The sequence below is a fragment of the Gorilla gorilla genome, chromosome 3 (assembly GCF_029281585.2).
Source record: "Gorilla gorilla gorilla isolate KB3781 chromosome 3, NHGRI_mGorGor1-v2.1_pri, whole genome shotgun sequence".
Lineage (NCBI taxonomy): Eukaryota > Metazoa > Chordata > Mammalia > Primates > Hominidae > Gorilla > Gorilla gorilla.
Window position 1 is genome coordinate 130,395,583 of NC_073227.2, and position 17,382 is coordinate 130,412,964.

General features: G+C 39.9%; 1 protein-coding gene across 3 annotated transcripts in view; it reads left to right on the top strand.

The window, feature by feature from the left end:
* The window catches only part of EGF (epidermal growth factor), a 101,135-nt gene extending 86,976 nt beyond the window's left edge, over positions 1-14,159 (top strand). Inside the window, exons 21-24 of one of the 3 annotated variants that reach the window (XM_019026088.4) lie at positions 878-1,045; positions 5,714-5,831; positions 9,316-9,397; positions 12,405-14,159. In XM_019026088.4, the coding sequence (XP_018881633.3) occupies positions 878-1,045; positions 5,714-5,831; positions 9,316-9,397; positions 12,405-12,433 (397 nt within the window). In that variant the 3' untranslated portion in view covers positions 12,434-14,159. Of the gene's footprint in view, positions 1-877; positions 1,046-5,713; positions 5,832-9,315; positions 9,398-12,404 lie in introns of those variants that run through there. The other 2 variants (XM_019026089.4, XM_055385738.2) reach the window with 2 other exon arrangements.
* Positions 14,160-17,382: the final 3,223 nt, after the last annotated feature.

Here is a 17,382-nt window from a genome sequence, read left to right on the forward strand (position 1 = left end):
GAATAAATAGTTGATCCAGGGACCAAAGGGAGGAATTTTTAATAAGTGGGCATTACAGAGTGTTTAATAGGATATTTTTCAAAGTTGATGCTTTTGCAAAGGATAATAGAATACAGATGTTTACCTGAGATCGTAATCGTTTCTAGAAATGCACATTCCCAGTAGATGGCAGCATTGCTTCATTTACTTCAGAAAAGTTCAGCAGTTCACTCCAGTGACAGTTTCACTAATGGGACAGCAGGGTGTTTGTAGGTGAACGTCCCTTTTTCCTCCACAGAGCTTTTTCCCTCATTGAAGAAAATAGGCAAATGCCTGTATGTATGTTGTACTGGGTCTTCCCTTGCACTAGTAGTGATTTTTCTTTTAAAAGGAAAAAAGTTTTCTCTGCAGACTAGGTTATGTGTTCTGTTCAGAAACTGTACACATTCTTTTATAGCCCGGTTTCGAGTGAGGAACTCTGCCTTCAAATTCTCCTTTCCTTTCACCTATACTCATTGCAATCTGGCCAAACATTTGTTTCCAAAACTCCCTTGGCTCTTAGGGCAGAGTTGCTTTGTGTTGGTTTTAAAAGGTGGCTCCTCAGGATTTTAGCCTAACAGAAACTGATCTTTAATCAATGTCCTGTAATGCCTTATAGAGGCAGTATGCAAATAATCCCCCATAAATCCCAGAGCAAACAGACGAAAGGGAGAAGTCCATGCTGCATTAACTTGTAAATCATAGCGCTTTCAACTGACCCCTGATGGATTTTCTATATGTTTCCAAAGAGCTGAGTCTGGAAATGCAGAGGTTGAAAGAGAGCTGAATACTGAGTGTCAAAACTATCAGCGTTTTTGGCCAGGCATCTCTGATGACCTCTGTTTGTGTGTTGTCACAGCTGTGTTGTTGGCTACATCGGGGAGCGATGTCAGTACCGAGACCTGAAGTGGTGGGAACTGCGCCACGCTGGCCACGGGCAGCAGCAGAAGGTCATCGTGGTGGCTGTCTGCGTGGTGGTGCTTGTCGTGCTGCTCCTCCTGAGCCTGTGGGGGGCCCACTACTACAGGTGACCCTGTCTTTCCTTTGGTACTGGAAACCTCTTTCTAAGACCTCCCAGGGGAATGCCTGTCTCATTGAGATGAGATGTATGAGACAGTACATCTACATACTACATTTAAAACGTGAAATAGGCTGGGTGCGGTGACCCATGCCTGCAATCCCAGCACTTTGGGAGGCCGAGGCAGGCAGATCACTTGAGGTCAGGAGTTCGAGACCAGCCTGGCCAACATGGTGAAACCCCGTCTCCACTAAAAAGGCAAAAAGTAACAGGCGTAGTGATGCACACCAGTAATCTCAGCTACTCGGGAGGCTGAGGCATGAGAATCACTTGAACTTGGGAGGCAGGGGTTGCAGTGAGCCAAGATCGTGCCACTCCACTCCAGCATGGGTGATAGAGCGAGACTCCATGTCAAAAAAAAAAAAAAAAGGTGAAATAACAGTACAACTTTTACTGTTAGCTCAGGATTTCATTGCTCTGAAACATCAGTGCTTTTACTTTTTCCTTGTTCCATTCCAGTCATTGTCCATACACCTTCATAGTATATGTGTTATTTATCAATCACAATATGGTTTTGCGTTCCACTCTCTTTGTTTAATATTATATGCTCCCCCCATAGCCTGCATAACTATAATTTTTCATTGCTGCCTTCCATTGAGTTGATTTTCCACAAAATATTAACTGTCATAAAAGAAAATCAATATCTTCCCTAATTTGGAAGGAAATTTCTGGTCCTCAGATTTTGTGCTTTTAATAATTTCAAGTTAACAATTAAAAACTGTAGACAATAACATTTATACATTTAATTCTTTAAACTAACACTACATTAGGGTGCAGGCACAGGCATCACGCTGCTCATTTTCTGTTTTCTTAGAAAGTAGGACAGCTTCCTCTATTGTCATCAATATTGAAAAGCATTTTATGTATGGTTATAGTTTGTGCTGTACAAAATCAGTGAGTCATAAAACTTTAGGGGTGAAGGGGACTTTATGGAATTATCTAGTTCAATCTTATCATTTCATGGCTGGAGGACCTAAGACCCACTTGACTAATAGGTCCCAATTCTCTGAGAATGTACAAAATATCTGCCACCATCTGTAGATAAAAATTTAACCACATTTACGGGTACTACACAACCACTCAAGTGGCAACTGTCTTGTGTTCTGGAAAATTCAACATATCATCCAAGATGTACTTATCAGAGATCCTGCTATAGCCTAGTGTAGTGGTTAAGAGCACAGGCTCTGGAATCAGATTATACAGGTTCAAATCCAAGTTAGTGTCTAAATAACACCAGACATGTGTCCTAACCTCTGTATTCATTAATTTCCTTTACTATAAAGTAGGAACAAGAATAGTACTTATCTCAAGGGTTATTGTGAGATTAATTGGGTTAACCTAAGTAAAGGCTTTAGTGTAGGTCTGGCATATAGGAATTAATAAATGCTGTCTGTTCTTATTTTGATTTTTTATGAACTGTAACCTTCCCCCAAAAGAGTCATATGCTCTAAACCCTTTTCTACCACCTCTTGAGAGACAAGATTCTTAGGCACAAACTTGACATTTTAATTCAGTAGTCCATCGATAACATTGTACTTTTTAGCCTGGTGTGTAATCAATATCTTGGATATGTGTAGAAAGAATATTGAATGGTCAATGGTTAATCCCATTGGATCGTTGCCAAAAGACAGGAAAAAAAATGGAAACTAGAAACTTAAGTTCATGCGTGCCATAATTATTAAGTGTTTTTTCCTATTTGTTGTGTTATGATATAGTATGTCTTATGTTCTGCTGGCATTTTTCAGAGATCTGAATTGAAAGCTAACGGCAAATTGCTGGCTTTTTAAACTTGGAATTCAAAGACCAGTTCAGCTGAAAGATGACTATAGACTTTACATACATATAAGAGTATCTTCAACCTCAGACTCTCATACTCCAAAAATCAGAAGTGAAAGGACTATTCTTTCAAAAAGAAAGCTCATCAGAACCCTTTCTTTTTCTCTTCACTGAAATGCATCCAGAGTTGTACAATTCTTTCTGAGTGAATCTATGGTTATTTACCTAACAATTCTGATCAGTGTACCTGCTTACCTCTCTGCAAAGTTTCAGCTATGTGCATAACTACATTTGCACTATAGATCAATTCTGACAAGATCAAATTAAAATTGCTAGTCTAAATGTTGCCATGTCATACTCAACTGTACCAACAAATACAGCTCTAACATTGAGTTTTTAAGTTAGACATGCTAACTGTTTTTCTTTAAAGGGTTAAAATCAGTTATTTCCTCCCTTATACCATTCCTTGCCTGTCTTGTCTAGCTTGTTTGATACCGTTTGTCTTCTGTGTCTCTCAAAGGATTAATTGTTTGTGTGCTGGGTGTGGTGGCTCGTGTCTATAATCCCAGCATTTTGGGAGGCCAAGACAGGCAGATTGCTTGAGCCCAGGAGTTCAAACCAACCTGGGCACCATGGCAAAACCCTGCCTCTACTAAAATTACAAAAAATTACCCAGGCATGGTGGCACACAGCTATAGTACCACCTACTTGGGAGGCTAAGATGGGAGGATCGCTTGAGCCAGGGAGGCAGTGATTACAGTGAGCCGTGATTGCACCACTGCTCTCCAGCCTGGGTGACAAAGCGAGATTCTGTCTCAAAAACAAAACGAAACAAAAAAGACTAATGTTTGTGAAACTAAATAAATTTTTCAAGTATTCTAATATTATTAGTTTAATACATGTGATTTCTTGGAAGGACTCCCTTGTAAGAAAATCAACAGGAAGTATTTCATCACAAACTATAACTTTGTTTTTTTGTGGGTTTTTTTTTAACTTTTATTTTGGGTTCAGGGGTATATGTAAAGGTTTGTTACACAGGTAAACTTGTGTCACTGGGGTTTGTTGTACAGATTATTTCATCACCCAGGTATTAAGCCCAGTACCCAATGGTTATGTTTTCTGCTCCTGTTCCTCCTCCCACCCTCTACCCTCAGGTAGCCCCCAGTGTCTGTTGTTCCCTTCTTTGTGTTCCTGAGTTCCCATCATTTAGCTCCCACTTATAAGTTAGAACATGTGATATTTGGTTTTCTGTTCCTGTGTTAGTTTGCTAAGAATAATAACCTCCAGCTCCATCCATGTTCCTACAAAAGACATGATCTCATTCCTTTTTATGGTTGCATAGTATTCCATGGTGTGTATGTGCCATATTTTCTTTATCCAGTCTGTCATTGATGGGCATTTAGGTTGATTCCGTGTCTTTGCTATTGCGAACAGTGCTGCTATGATCATTGACATCCATGTGTCTTTATGGTAGAATGATTTATATTCCTCTGGGTATATACCCAGTAATGGAATTGCTGGGTCAAATGGTAGTTCTGCAGTTAACTCTCTGAAGAATCACCATACCGCTTTCCATAATGGTTGAAATAATTCACTCTCTCTCCAACAGTGTATAAGTGTTTCCTTTTCTCCAAAATTTCATGAGCATCTTTTTTTTTTTTGACTTTTTATTAATAGCGATTCTGACTGGTACAAATTATAACGTTGTACCTTTGCAACTTTGGAATTGTTTATATTAGCCACTTGCTTCAATTTTTTTCCTTGAAGCCTTTGATTAAAACACATAATAACCCATACCATCTCTTGGTACTGTCTGTGATGCCAGATTCACAGCAGCCCCTCCTATCCTTATCACTCTTCCTGGAATGTCCAGGTAGAGCTTTTGACAGAGGGTTGCATTCCTAGAGGCAATTAAGCTGCCTATCTGCGCCAGGACAGTGGTGTTATTGTGGAGTCTCACAGATGCACTGCTCTAGAGGCTACTGCTTTGAGGATGGGGATCCATCTCCATGCTAAATCTCCCCACCCCCACCCCTAGTGAATGACACCGTGCCCTGTATAGACTTAGCGTTGAATGTCAAACAAGACAGTACTCTAAAAAACTGGATTTGGAAGCAAGATACCTAGTGTATTTCCTGGCTTAGCCACTATGAGATTTTCTTATCTTGGGTCATCCACTCCTTCTGTTTTTGCCTCTAATTTCTTTATGAGTGAGAGATTGCAGTGGGCCAGTAAGAGCAGCCTAGGCTTTGTGTCATCATGACCCACTTCTTACACTACCCTTGGTAGCTGTGTGCCTTAGGTGAGTAACTGCCATTTCCAAGCCCCAATGGCTTCACTTGTAAATGGAGCTAACATAGTCTGCCTCACACAGTTGCTGAGATATTTTTTCCACAGACTGCCCCACTCCTCCCTGCAAAATTAGTTGTTTTTTCATTGCTATACCATCAGTACTAGGACAGTGCCTGGGGTATAGTTAGTACTCAATAGATACCTGTGAATGAATGAATGCAAGGCTATTCCCCCCAACATACATGGGCATACATACACACACACACACACACACACACACACACACACACACACACACACACACACACACCCTCTACCTCACAGAACCTTGGAAAGAGTGAAACACTATCTGGAAAGTATTTTGAGTTCTGCAGAAAAGAATGCCTTAAACATCTAAAGTTATGTTCCTAGTTATCTTCATATTTCTTCTCTCCCACACAAGTACTTAAATTTTAGTAGCAAAAGCAGTTAGTTGTCCCTGATCATCACTGAGTGGGCTGAGTATTTTGTTTTGTTGTGAGACTGTCTCAAATTTTGGCTTTATCACAGGACTCAGAAGCTGCTATCGAAAAACCCAAATAATCCTTATGAGGAGTCGAACAGAGATGTGAGGAGTCGCAGGCCTGCTGACACTGAGGATGGGATGTCCTCTTGCCCTCAACCTTGGGTAATGTGACCAAAGCAGATGAAGCAAGGAATTGGCTTGATATTAACCCCTATTCATTTTTTCTATTTCTTCACTGAGTTCAGAATGACTGGAATCAGTTATAGCTTCCAGCTGGTGTCAGTGTTAGCCAAGACACATCAGCTAGGGAGGTCCTGGGTGGGAGGGTGGGGGAACTGTGTCGTTAACTAAAGGAATCAGATGAGTTATAATAATGCCATAATTTAATGGCACAATAAATTTTTGGAATTGTTTTCTGTCATGTAGATTCTTTCTATAACTTAGATTTGTATGTGTTATGTGAAGACTTTCCATATTTTTAGTTAATACATTCCAGATAGATGTCTTAAAAACCCAAGATTGTGCTTCTAATTTATTTTCTTTCTTTCTTTCTTTTTTTTCTTTTTCTCTCTCTCTTTTTTTTTTGAGAGGATCTTGTTCTGTTGCCCAGGCTGGAGTGCAGAAGTCCTACCACTCACTGCTCACTACAGCCTCGAACTCCTGGGCTCAAACAATCCTCCCAGCTCAGCCTCCCAAATAGCTGGGACTACCGGCACACGCCGCCACGCCCAGCTAATTTTTGTATTTTTTGTAGAGACAGAGTTTCACCATGTTTCCCAGGCTGGTCTTAAACTCTTGGGCTCAAGCAATCCACCTGCCCAGGCCTCTCAAAGTGCTGGAATTGCAGGCATGAGCCACTGCACTCAGCTCTAATTTTCTTAATATTTCTTTTCTCACACACATTTCAACTCCCTAAATTTCAGTAGCAAAATAGTTGCCAGATTTAACAAATAAAAATATAGGATGCCTAGTTAAATTCATACTTATACTGAAAGTTCAAATTTAAATTCAAAATTAAATTTAACTGGGTTCTTTATTTTATCTGACAATCCTAGATATTTTCCAAAAAGCACAGAGGTTTAGGAAATTCAAGATGTTTCATCAATCACCCACTTCAGTAATTGATCTTGGAACACTAGAGGGCAGTCTTGAAACAGGCTACACATTCTTGAATCAGTTAAGGGAATTTCCATTTCTAGAAACCTGTCAGAGTTAAGGACTGATTCAGTGTGTGCTGTTGGCATTATTTGTGGTATATATTGTGGAAGAGACTGGAATATATGACAGGTCCATGGAGGATTGAATCCTTAGGGAAGAGCTATTAGAGAGAGGTTATGGAGGAGCAAAGGCAATGTTTGGGGTCCTTCCCACATTATTACCCCTACTCCCCAGCTCCCATCTCACAGTGAATTCCCAGAAAGTAGCTTTCCTGTGACTGTGCTTTTGACTACCAGGTGATCATCTTTTCCTACCTGTAATAGGCATTCAGTGTTTCCTTATTTATTTATTTTTTGGTTGGACTCAAGTATGGGGGAAAAAATAGAGGCTGGGCAAGTTTGCTCATGCCTGTAATCCCCACGCTTTGGGAGGCCAAGGCAGGATTGCTTGAGGCCAGGAGCTTGGGACCAGCCCGGACAATATAGCAAGATCATATTTCTTTAAAAAGATTTAAAAAAAAAACTTTGCTGGGTGTGGTGGTACACACTTGCAGTTCCAGGTACTCAAGAGACTGAAGCAGGAGGGTCACTTGAACCCAAGAGTTCAAGGTTGCATTGAGCTATGATAGCACCACTGCACTCCAGCCTGAGTGACAGAGTGAGATCTTGTCTCTAAAGCATGAGAAAGAACATGAGTTCTAGCCTTACTCTCCCACCAGTTGGCTATCTAATCTTCAGCAATTCCTTTAACCTATGCAGACCTCTCCTCCCCGCTCAGTACAAGGGGTTTGGATTAGATGATCTCTAAGATCCATTCAGTCTTTATCAGTCTTTATCAATTCCACAAGTGTGTGATTCTAGGACTAAGCTCTAGAATGTGTTGGTTCTTTGAGGCCTCATGACTTTGCGAACTTCTAAATTACCCAGATGTCACTTGTCAGTCTACATGGTATTTCATTCAGGTTTTGAGTAGCAGGTTTAATTCATCTCATTAATTCATCATCATGGGAATGAAGGAGAAACACAATCTGTGTATGTCTATTAAAAAATCAAAAGCATTTGCTGCTGTCATGAGCAGCTTGTTGGCTCAGAGCTATGTTAGGAGGCCTGGGGCTGCTGAGCTCAGTCCCCCACAGCCATCATAACTGTCGTTGACAGCAACTGCTGCTGTAGATATCAGTGGGAGTGGGAGAGAGCTGAACGCTCAAACTAGAAGAAAGAGCAGAAACAAATCTAGTTCCATCAGCTCCTTTGCCCACCTCAGCCCAGAATTTCGGGACCTATGTTCTTCTGACAGAGAGGCACGAGGTTAGAAAATTTGCAGTGCAGAGGGTTGGATTTTGACTTGAGACAGAAATAATGGGCATGTGTCTTTAAACAGTGGGTTGCGTGTTGATTTTGCAGTGTGTTGCTGCAGGAGATCATCAATGAGGAGGAGATGAAGCATGATTTGTATTATAAAAAATAAGAAAACGAAAATACATGTTCTGTGGATTCACACTTCCCTTACCAACATTTCCCTGCCTTCTGCCTAATTGACCCCAGTCATCATCCCTTTCTATACCTTTCTCAAAGGAAAATATGGGCAAAGAGATTGTTTTCTACTCCTCTTTCTGTTGTTTCTGAGTTGTACGCTCCTTTCTGTGGAGCGCCCATTTCTGAACCAATGGAGCGTGATCGGCCAAAACCTTGGGGCAGTCCTTGCACTGGATACTGATTGACAAGGAAGGACTTCACCAAATGATGTCCTTTGTCCTGTTGTATGGGGTCACTTCTTTTCTTTCCTTGTAGCATGGATCTGTTTTAATATCTAATCTATCTAGAGTGAATGTGAGCCAGTGAACTCTGGTCAGCCTGCATTGCAAGTGCCCAATCAATTTTTGATAATACAAATAATGACAAAAGTAATCATTTTGTTGACTGAAGAGAAATGTTGTTTTCTGTTCCTCCCTATTAAAATTCTAGGTCCCTAGGCTGTTCAACCAGCTTGCAAAATTGTCATTGCACTGGTAATTATTACTACCTTTAATGGCCCCAAATTACTCAGAACTTGGTAGCGTGTTTAAATGAGTGTTATTAATGTGTGTGCGTGTGTGTGTGTATGAAAAGTTGTAGCACACACATGTATATGAGATATTATTTGCCTGGCCTATGGGCAGTTCTTAGAATACTTATGGATTCTTGGATTGTTTATGGTAAATCAGTGGCTCCAGGGATCCGTGACCTAAAAGCTGAGATTCCATAATTAGAATAGATTCTTCAGTTAACATATTGGTGTGCCTAGTTGCTTTAAGAGAAAGTAACACAAGGCTCCTCACTAAATGTTGAATCTCTCTTTAGCTAGAAAGACTAACTTCACAGGGCCTTTCTTCTGACTTTCACTTTCCGTAAGATGAACATCATAAAGCCATAGACTTTGATTCAATGTACGTTGAGATAATTTGTGAATTTTAACAATATCCTCTCTCCCTCCTTTTTGTTGTCTGCAGTTTGTGGTTATAAAAGAACACCAAGACCTCAAGAATGGGGGTCAACCAGTGGCTGGTGAGGATGGCCAGGCAGCAGATGTTGGTCAGTTTTTATCCCTGGCTCCTGGTGAATGGTTATTTTTACTTAGATCCTGACTGTTTTTCAATGAAAAGTCTCATTTAACCACACACACACACACACAAACAAAATAACTAAATTGTATAAGCTATGTGAATAGCTGGGCTGTATTGAAATGCCATGGACCTGATTTGCACTGGAGTTCTATCTTATATGAGGTTACCACGTTCACTCAAAACTCTAGTCACAGGGCAGCCCGTGTTCTTGCACTTTGAGCAAGAACACCATGGATGACTCCTTGATTTGAATTGAGTTTTGAGGTCATTCTTAGGGTCCAGGATCTATACTGGTAGCTGTAGGTATAGTCCCAGTTAAGTTGTAAATGGCTCCAAGAAAACATGTTCCATGTTCAGCCCATCTAGTGGGAAGTGTTTCTGTAAATTTAAGTTGATCTGAGGATTGTGCTGGGGATTTCAGAGTATTCAGGTCTTATCAGAGGCATGACCTTAGCCAGACGCCTGGCTGTCTGTGAAGTCCAGCCAGGCCACTTGTGGAGAGACCATAAAATCAACCCAGGTTCTCAGGAACTCAGTCTACTTCAGATAGAAATGAACTCAGATACCCTTAAGAGTTGTATTATGATCAACCTTTTGGTTTTGGGTCTCAGGCTGAGTTTTGTTTCACAGGCCAGAGGACATTGTTTCACAGGCCTTTGTGTCGTGAGCCTTTGGAAAGGTTTAGAGAAACTTTTAGCCAACAAAAACAGCTCCTCTGCTAATGAAAGGAGCTAATGAAATATCAACTCCAATTAAATTTTCTATATTTTTCCTTCTTCAATGTGCTTATTATCATAACCTCCTCCTCAGATTTCTTTCTGGAAAGAACATAGGCTTCTTGTTTTGGAAAACTCACTCTAAATTCCCTTCTCATACCTATGTTGCCATGAAACCCCAAATACTGAATTCAGTACAACTTTATTACCTAATTTGAAGAAGACCTGGATATTAAGGTACACTTAAGAATTGAATATGAAAACTACAATAAATAATATAGTTTTTTATATGGATCATTACTTTCCCTTGATAATGAAAAAATTCAGCATTTTCAAAAATTTGCTTCAGTGCTTATTGTTATTGTTATTGGTAGCACTATTAAAAAGTAATGGAATATTTGTAGTTACTACTTTTCCTTGAGCAGCTAAAAGTGCATAATTCTTTCTTATAGTGGTAACCCACTATAGAGGCACATATAATGTAATTTTGCAAGCTAATAGCACAACGATTTGACAGGAAATTGGTTAAACTTAGAAAAGAACTAAGGACTCATTACAGTTAGCTGAGTACTCAGGAATATATTAGAATGTCTTTTTTGCTGTTGTTTTTTTTCCCCCCGCACTGTACTGCAAACAATTTGACCCATTCTCTGTGGGCCACTCATATAACTGTCTCCCAGCATGAGTGATCACATCCCCAATCATGTCCAGCTGTCTCATAAATGCCTGGGGTGAAAATGCGCATAGGGATTGGGGTGGGAGGAGATTGAGTGAGGAATGAAATAAAAGATCAAGTTTGGCTCTGAGCCAGTCTCTTCTCTGCTCCTGGAAAACTCATTACAACACAGTACTAGTGTAGTTCCATAAAACCATCTTCACTGAGCTCAGCTGACATCAGTTGACACAGGTTAAGTGCAGAGTACATGCTAGGGGCAGCTGACTATGCCAGGGGAAAGGAAAAGAAATACATCTAAAATCTGAACTCAGACCAGGCACAGTGGCTCACACCTGTAATCCGAGCACTTTGGGAGGCCAAGGTGGGCAGATCACTTGAGGTCAGGAGTTTGAGACCAGCCTGTCTCTACCAAATGAGACCAGCCTGTCTCTATGGTGGAATGCTGTCTCTACCAAAAAGTACAAATATTAGCCTGGCATGCTGGTGCACACCTGTAGTCCCAGCTACTCAGGAGGCTGAGGTAGGAGGATCCCTTGAGCCTGGGAAATGGAGGTTGCAGTGAGCTGAGATCTCAACACTGCACTCCAGTGAGACTCCATCTCAAAACAAAGATAGAGTGAGTCTCCATCTCAAAAACAAAAAACAAAAAACCTGGGCTCTATCTACTCTCAAGTCATTTGTGGTCCAGATGGGGAGACAAAAGTACACAGTAGAAGCTAAAGAGCAATGTGTCAGGTAGTACAGTTCTTTAAATCACCTCAACCAAGACTATTGTAATTTTTTTTCAAAAAAAAATTTTAAGATGCCAACCAAGACTATTTTAATTTTTAAAAAATTATTTTAAGTCAAGGTCCTACTCTGTCACCCAGGCTAAAGTGCAGTGGCTTGGTCATGGCTCATTGCTGTCTTGGCCTCCCCAGGCTCAAGCAATCCTCCCACCTCAGCCTCCTAAGTAGCTGAGACCACAGGCATGTACTACCATGCCCAGCTAGTTTTTTATTTTGTGTAGAGATGGAGACTCCCTATGTTACCCAGGCTGGTCTTGAACTCTTGGGTGCAAGCCATCCTCCCACCTCAGCCTCTCAAAGTGCTGGAGTTACAAACATGAGCCCCTGCACTGGCCTATTTTAATTTTTTAAAAATTGGGCTCAGGGTGGGTCGTGGTGTCTCATACCTGTAATTCTAGCACTTTGTGAGGTTGAGGTGGGCGAATCGCTTGAGCCCAGGAGTTCAAAACCAGCCTGGCTAACATGGCAACCCTGTCTCTATAAAAAATACAAAAGTTAGCCAGGTAGTCCTAGCTACTCAGGAGGCTGAGGTGGAAGGATCACCTGAGCCTAGGAGGAAGAGGCTGTGGTGAGCTGTGACTGTGCCACTGCACAATCTGCCTGGATGACAGAGTGAGATGCTTATCAAAAAAAAAAAAAGAAAGAAAGAAAAAAATGTGTCTAGAGTAGTTTGAAAATGGGTTATCTTTGTGTCTCATTTTCATGCCAGTTCTTCAACCACTACCGTTTAGGGTCTGTCTTGCCTATCTATTGTTAATGATATGAATATTGAAATTTCTTTTGTCTTTCATATAGGGTCAATGCAACCAACTTCATGGAGGTAGGAGCCCCAGTTATGTGGAATGGGCACAGAGCAAGGCTGCTGGATTCCAGTATCCAGTGATAAGGGCTCCTGTCCCCAGGTAATGGAGCGAAGCTTTCATATGCCCTCCTATGGGACACAGACCCTTGAAGGGGGTGTCGAGAAGCCCCATTCTCTCCTATGAGCTAACCCATTATGGCAACAAAGGGCCCTGGACCCACCACACCAAGTGGAGCTGACTCAGTGAAAACTGGAATTAAAAGGAAAGTCAAGAAGAATGAACTATGTTGATGCACAGTATCTTTTCTTTCAAAAGTATAGCAAAACTATAGGTTTTGGTTCCACAGTCTCTACGACTAATCACCTACTCAATGCCTGGAGACAGATACGTAGTTGTGCTTTTGTTTGCTCTTTTAAGCAGTCTCACTGCAGTCTTATTTCCAAGTAAGAGTACTGGGAGAATCACTAGGTAACTTATTAGAAACCCAAATTGGGACAACAGTGCTTTGTAAATTGTGTTGTCTTCAGCAGTCAATACAAATAGATTTTTGTTTTTGTTGTTCCTGCAGCCCCAGAAGAAATTAGGGGTTAAAGCAGACAGTCACACTGGTTTGGTCAGTTACAAAGTAATTTCTTTGATCTGGACAGAACATTTATATCAGTTTCATGAAATGATTGGAATATTACAATACCGTTAAGATACAGTGTAGGCATTTAACTCCTCATTGGCGTGGTCCATGCTGATGATTTTGCAAAATGAGTTGTGATGAATCAATGAAAAATGTAATTTAGAAACTGATTTCTTCAGAATTAGATGGCTTATTTTTTAAAATATTTGAATGAAAACATTTTATTTTTAAAATATTACACAGGAGGCTTCGGGGTTTCTTAGTCATTACTGTCCTTTTCCCCTACAGAATTTTCCCTCTTGGTGTGATTGCACAGAATTTGTATGTATTTTCAGTTACAAGATTGTAAGTAAATTGCCTGATTTATTTTCATTATAGACAACGATGAATTTCTTCTAATTATTTAAATAAAATCACCAAAAACATAAACAGTTTATTGTATGCCTGATTAAGTAGTTAATTATAGTCTAAGGCAGTACTAGAGTTGAACCAAAATGATTTGTCAAGCTTGCTGATGTTTCTGTTTTTTGTTTTTGTTTTTTTTTTCCAGAGAGAGGATAGGATCTCACTCTGTTATCCAGGCTGGAGTGTGCAATGGCACAATCATAGCTCAGTGCAGCCTGAGACTCCTGGGCTCAAGCAATCCTCCTGCCTCAGCCTCCCGAGTAACTAGGACCACAGGCACAGGCCACCATGCCTGGCTAAGGTTTTTATTTTTATTTTTTGTAGACATGGGGATCACACAATGTTGCCCAGGCTGGTCTTGAACTCCTGGCCTCAAGCAAGGTCGTGCTGGTAATTTTGCAAAATGAATTGTGATTGACTTTCAGCCTCCCAACATATTAGACTATAGGCATTAGCCACGGTGCCCAGCCTTGTAACTCTTTAAAAATTTTTTTTAATCTACAACTCTATAGATTAAAATTTCACATGGTGTTCTAATTAAATATTTTTCTTGCAGCCAAGATATTGTTACTACAGATTACACAACCTGATATGGTAACTTTGAATTTTGGGGGCTTTGAATCATTCAGTTTATGCATTAACTAGTCCCTTTGTTTATCTTTCATTTCTCAACTCCTTGTGCTTTGGTGATACCAGACATCAGAATAAAAAGAAATTGAAGTACCTGTTTTCAAATGGATACTTTATAGGAATTTTGGTAAAGATTTGGTGATGGGAGGATGACTTGAGGTTTGTGGATATTAGTTAATTATTCAGTATGATACCTCACCCAGCTAATTTAGATTTTTCTATATTCGGTTTTGCTTTCATTGACAATTAATATCCTGGAGGATCAGAAGACTTGTCTATTTCTGCTGAGTCACTGGCCTCAGAAAAATAATAACCATAATTTCCCCCAAGGTTTTCTTTACCTAAGTGTGAATATTTTTTCTTCCTCCAAAAGCTCACTTTTGGGTTTAGATTAAATATTTGTATTTTAGCACCTTTTTCTTTTAGGGGTTCGATGATGACAAAAGAAATGACATGAGAACACGGCTACCCATAACATACCATTATCTTTGTACCAGAAAAATCCTTGTTTCCTTCTTAATGACTCTGGTACCTTAGAAACTGGGACCCTGCTAAGTCCTTGACTAGGCTATCTACCAGCTCCTGGTCGGATTAAAGAAAAAACACACTTTGTGTTTTTTAATCACCAAGCCACCCTGCAGAGATATCTTCTTCTTGCAACTTCACATCTTTACCAGTAATGTCCTCTTTCCTTTAAAAATTAAAGTTTTAAGAACAGCATTTTCATGTAAAAACTTGATTTGTGTTTTTCCAGACTGAATACTTTTCCTCCCTAACTCTCATGGTCTCATTGCGTGCAATGCCTGATTGAGCTTCTGTTTGACTAAATATCACCTGCTACGTAAAAAATGAGCATATTGGCCTCTTTTCTAGCATCTAATAAAGGCTTAATACACTGTACTCTTTTGAAACCATATGATTCCAGTCCAACTATTAGCCTTGATTTCTAATTGATGTTCTTTTCATGAGAATAACTGATTATTGTGTGATCTTTGAAAATGTAATAGCAGCACTAAATTATAAATCCTCAAAAAACACACATACACATGCAACCAAAACCAACAAAAGGCTGAAAGAAACAGAAAATATCTAGTCAATTTAAGTAGCTGTGACAGGCAAGATTTTATGGTTTGCTTTATTTTCTTTTACTTTTTATTTCCTCTTTATTCTTTAAGTCTTTACATGAGAAACCCTTTTCCGCATTGGTTCATTCTGAAGCAGGAATTCCAAACTTTCCTGTTTGGAACTTGACAGGGTTTCTGTAGCTAGAGGCCATATGCTAGCAACAAGGAAAACACCAGGCTTTACATGCCTGGCAGCTTTCTACTTTGTGAACCAGGTAAGCTGTAACTGTTTCCCAGACTTTCATCCCTGCATATCATTGGGATACAGTTGGTTACTGTGGTTAGATGCAGCAAAAGACAGATGCACAGGTGCCAGCTCATCCTCACTTTTGCTGGTGGTGATTGCTGTCAGCCTGTGGATTGTCACCACTGTCCCTTCCTTAGTGTTTTCTAAATCTCTTTTTCCTGACTGTTGGCTCTGATGCACACTGATGATTCCAGGCCCACCACCAGACACAGACGCAGCATCCTTCCATAGATAGACTTTCCTGCCTGCTCCACTGGACGCTCCCTTCCACTTGGGGAGTGCTTGACTTCATGGGTTTCCCTGCCAACTCCAACCTGTCCATGCATCCCATTGCATCGGAGTGCCGATCAGTGACTTTGTTCTAATCCTCCAAATCTCCTTCCTGTACCTTATTTTCCCAGCTCTTCTTGCAATTATATAAGGTTTAATTTCTATAATAAATTACTTTTATTACATAGTACTCAATGATTTGCTTCCTTGATTGAACTCTGATACAACAGGCTAATTCAACCAAATATTCAAGGTACACATAATTCTCATATTATACAAATTCTTCTATATAATAGAATAAAGAAAACACTCCTCACCTCATTTTATGGAGTATTATCCTTATTCCTATAGTAGACAAGTATAGCACAAGAAAGAAAGATTACAGGTCAAACTCAATTACAAATATAGATGCAAAAAGTCTAAACAAAATATTAAAAAATGGCCTTGGCAGCATATTGGAAAAATAACATTTCATGGCCAATTGGTAATTATGTAATAAATGAAAGATTGGTTAAATATTTAAAATCATTGGTTATCATTCAATATAGGACCAAAGCAAAAGAGAAAAAAATAAAAGCATATTTTGAATAGGGGCAGAAATAGTTTTCAATAAAATTCAACATGTATTCACAACAGAACTTCTTAGCAAAAATATAAAGAAAAGTTAAATTCCTTAACTTGATGAAATCTATCAAGTCTGCTACTCCCAGCAAACATAATACTTAATAATGAAATATTGAGAGTATTCCCTTTAAGATCAGGACTAAGGATGCAACACTATCACCACTTCTTTTCAGTGAGACACCTATTCTAGGTATCTTAGATAGTAATCTGACAGCAGGATAATATCCCAAAGCAGTAAGATTAGATTTTTAACATATGTAGGGACTTAAAATTTTTAATTACACTCTATTTGCAGATGATATAGTTGTCCAGATAAAATGCAAAATAGGCTGGGCGTGGTGGCTCACGCCTGTAATCCCAGCACTTTGGGAGGCAGAGGCGGGCGGATCACGAGGTCAGGAGATCGAGACCATCCTGGCTAACACAGTGAAACCCCATCTCTACTAAAAATACAAAAAATTAGCCGGGTGTGGTGGTGGGCGCCTGTAGTCCCAGCTACTTGGGAGGCTGAGGCAGGAGAATGGCATGAACCCGGGAGGCGGAGCTTGCAGTGAGCCAAGATTGTGCCACTTCACTCCAGCCTGGGCGACAGAGTGAGACTCCATCTCAAAAAAAAAATAAATAAATAAACTAAAATAAAATGGAAAATAATCTATAGTTAAATTATAAGTAGGAACACAAAATCAATATATCTCAGGAATGCTTACTAGAAAATGTAGTTAAAATGTGTAAATTATAATAGTAATATAAATGTGAAGTAACCATGAATAAATCTAACAGGTGTCCAAGCCCATTATGCAGAAAATTACAAGTGGAAAGACATTGGCTGGGTGCAGTAGCTCACACCTGTAATACCAGCACTTTGGGAGCTTGAGGCAGGAGGATGACTTGAGCCCAGGAGTTTGAGACCAGCCTGGGCAATACAGTGAGCCCCTGTCTCTTGGAAAAAAAGAAAAAAAAGGGAAAGACATTAAAGATTGAAAGATAGCCTAAAAGAAGATATACTAAGTTCATTAATAGGAAGTCTTAACGTTATAAAGTC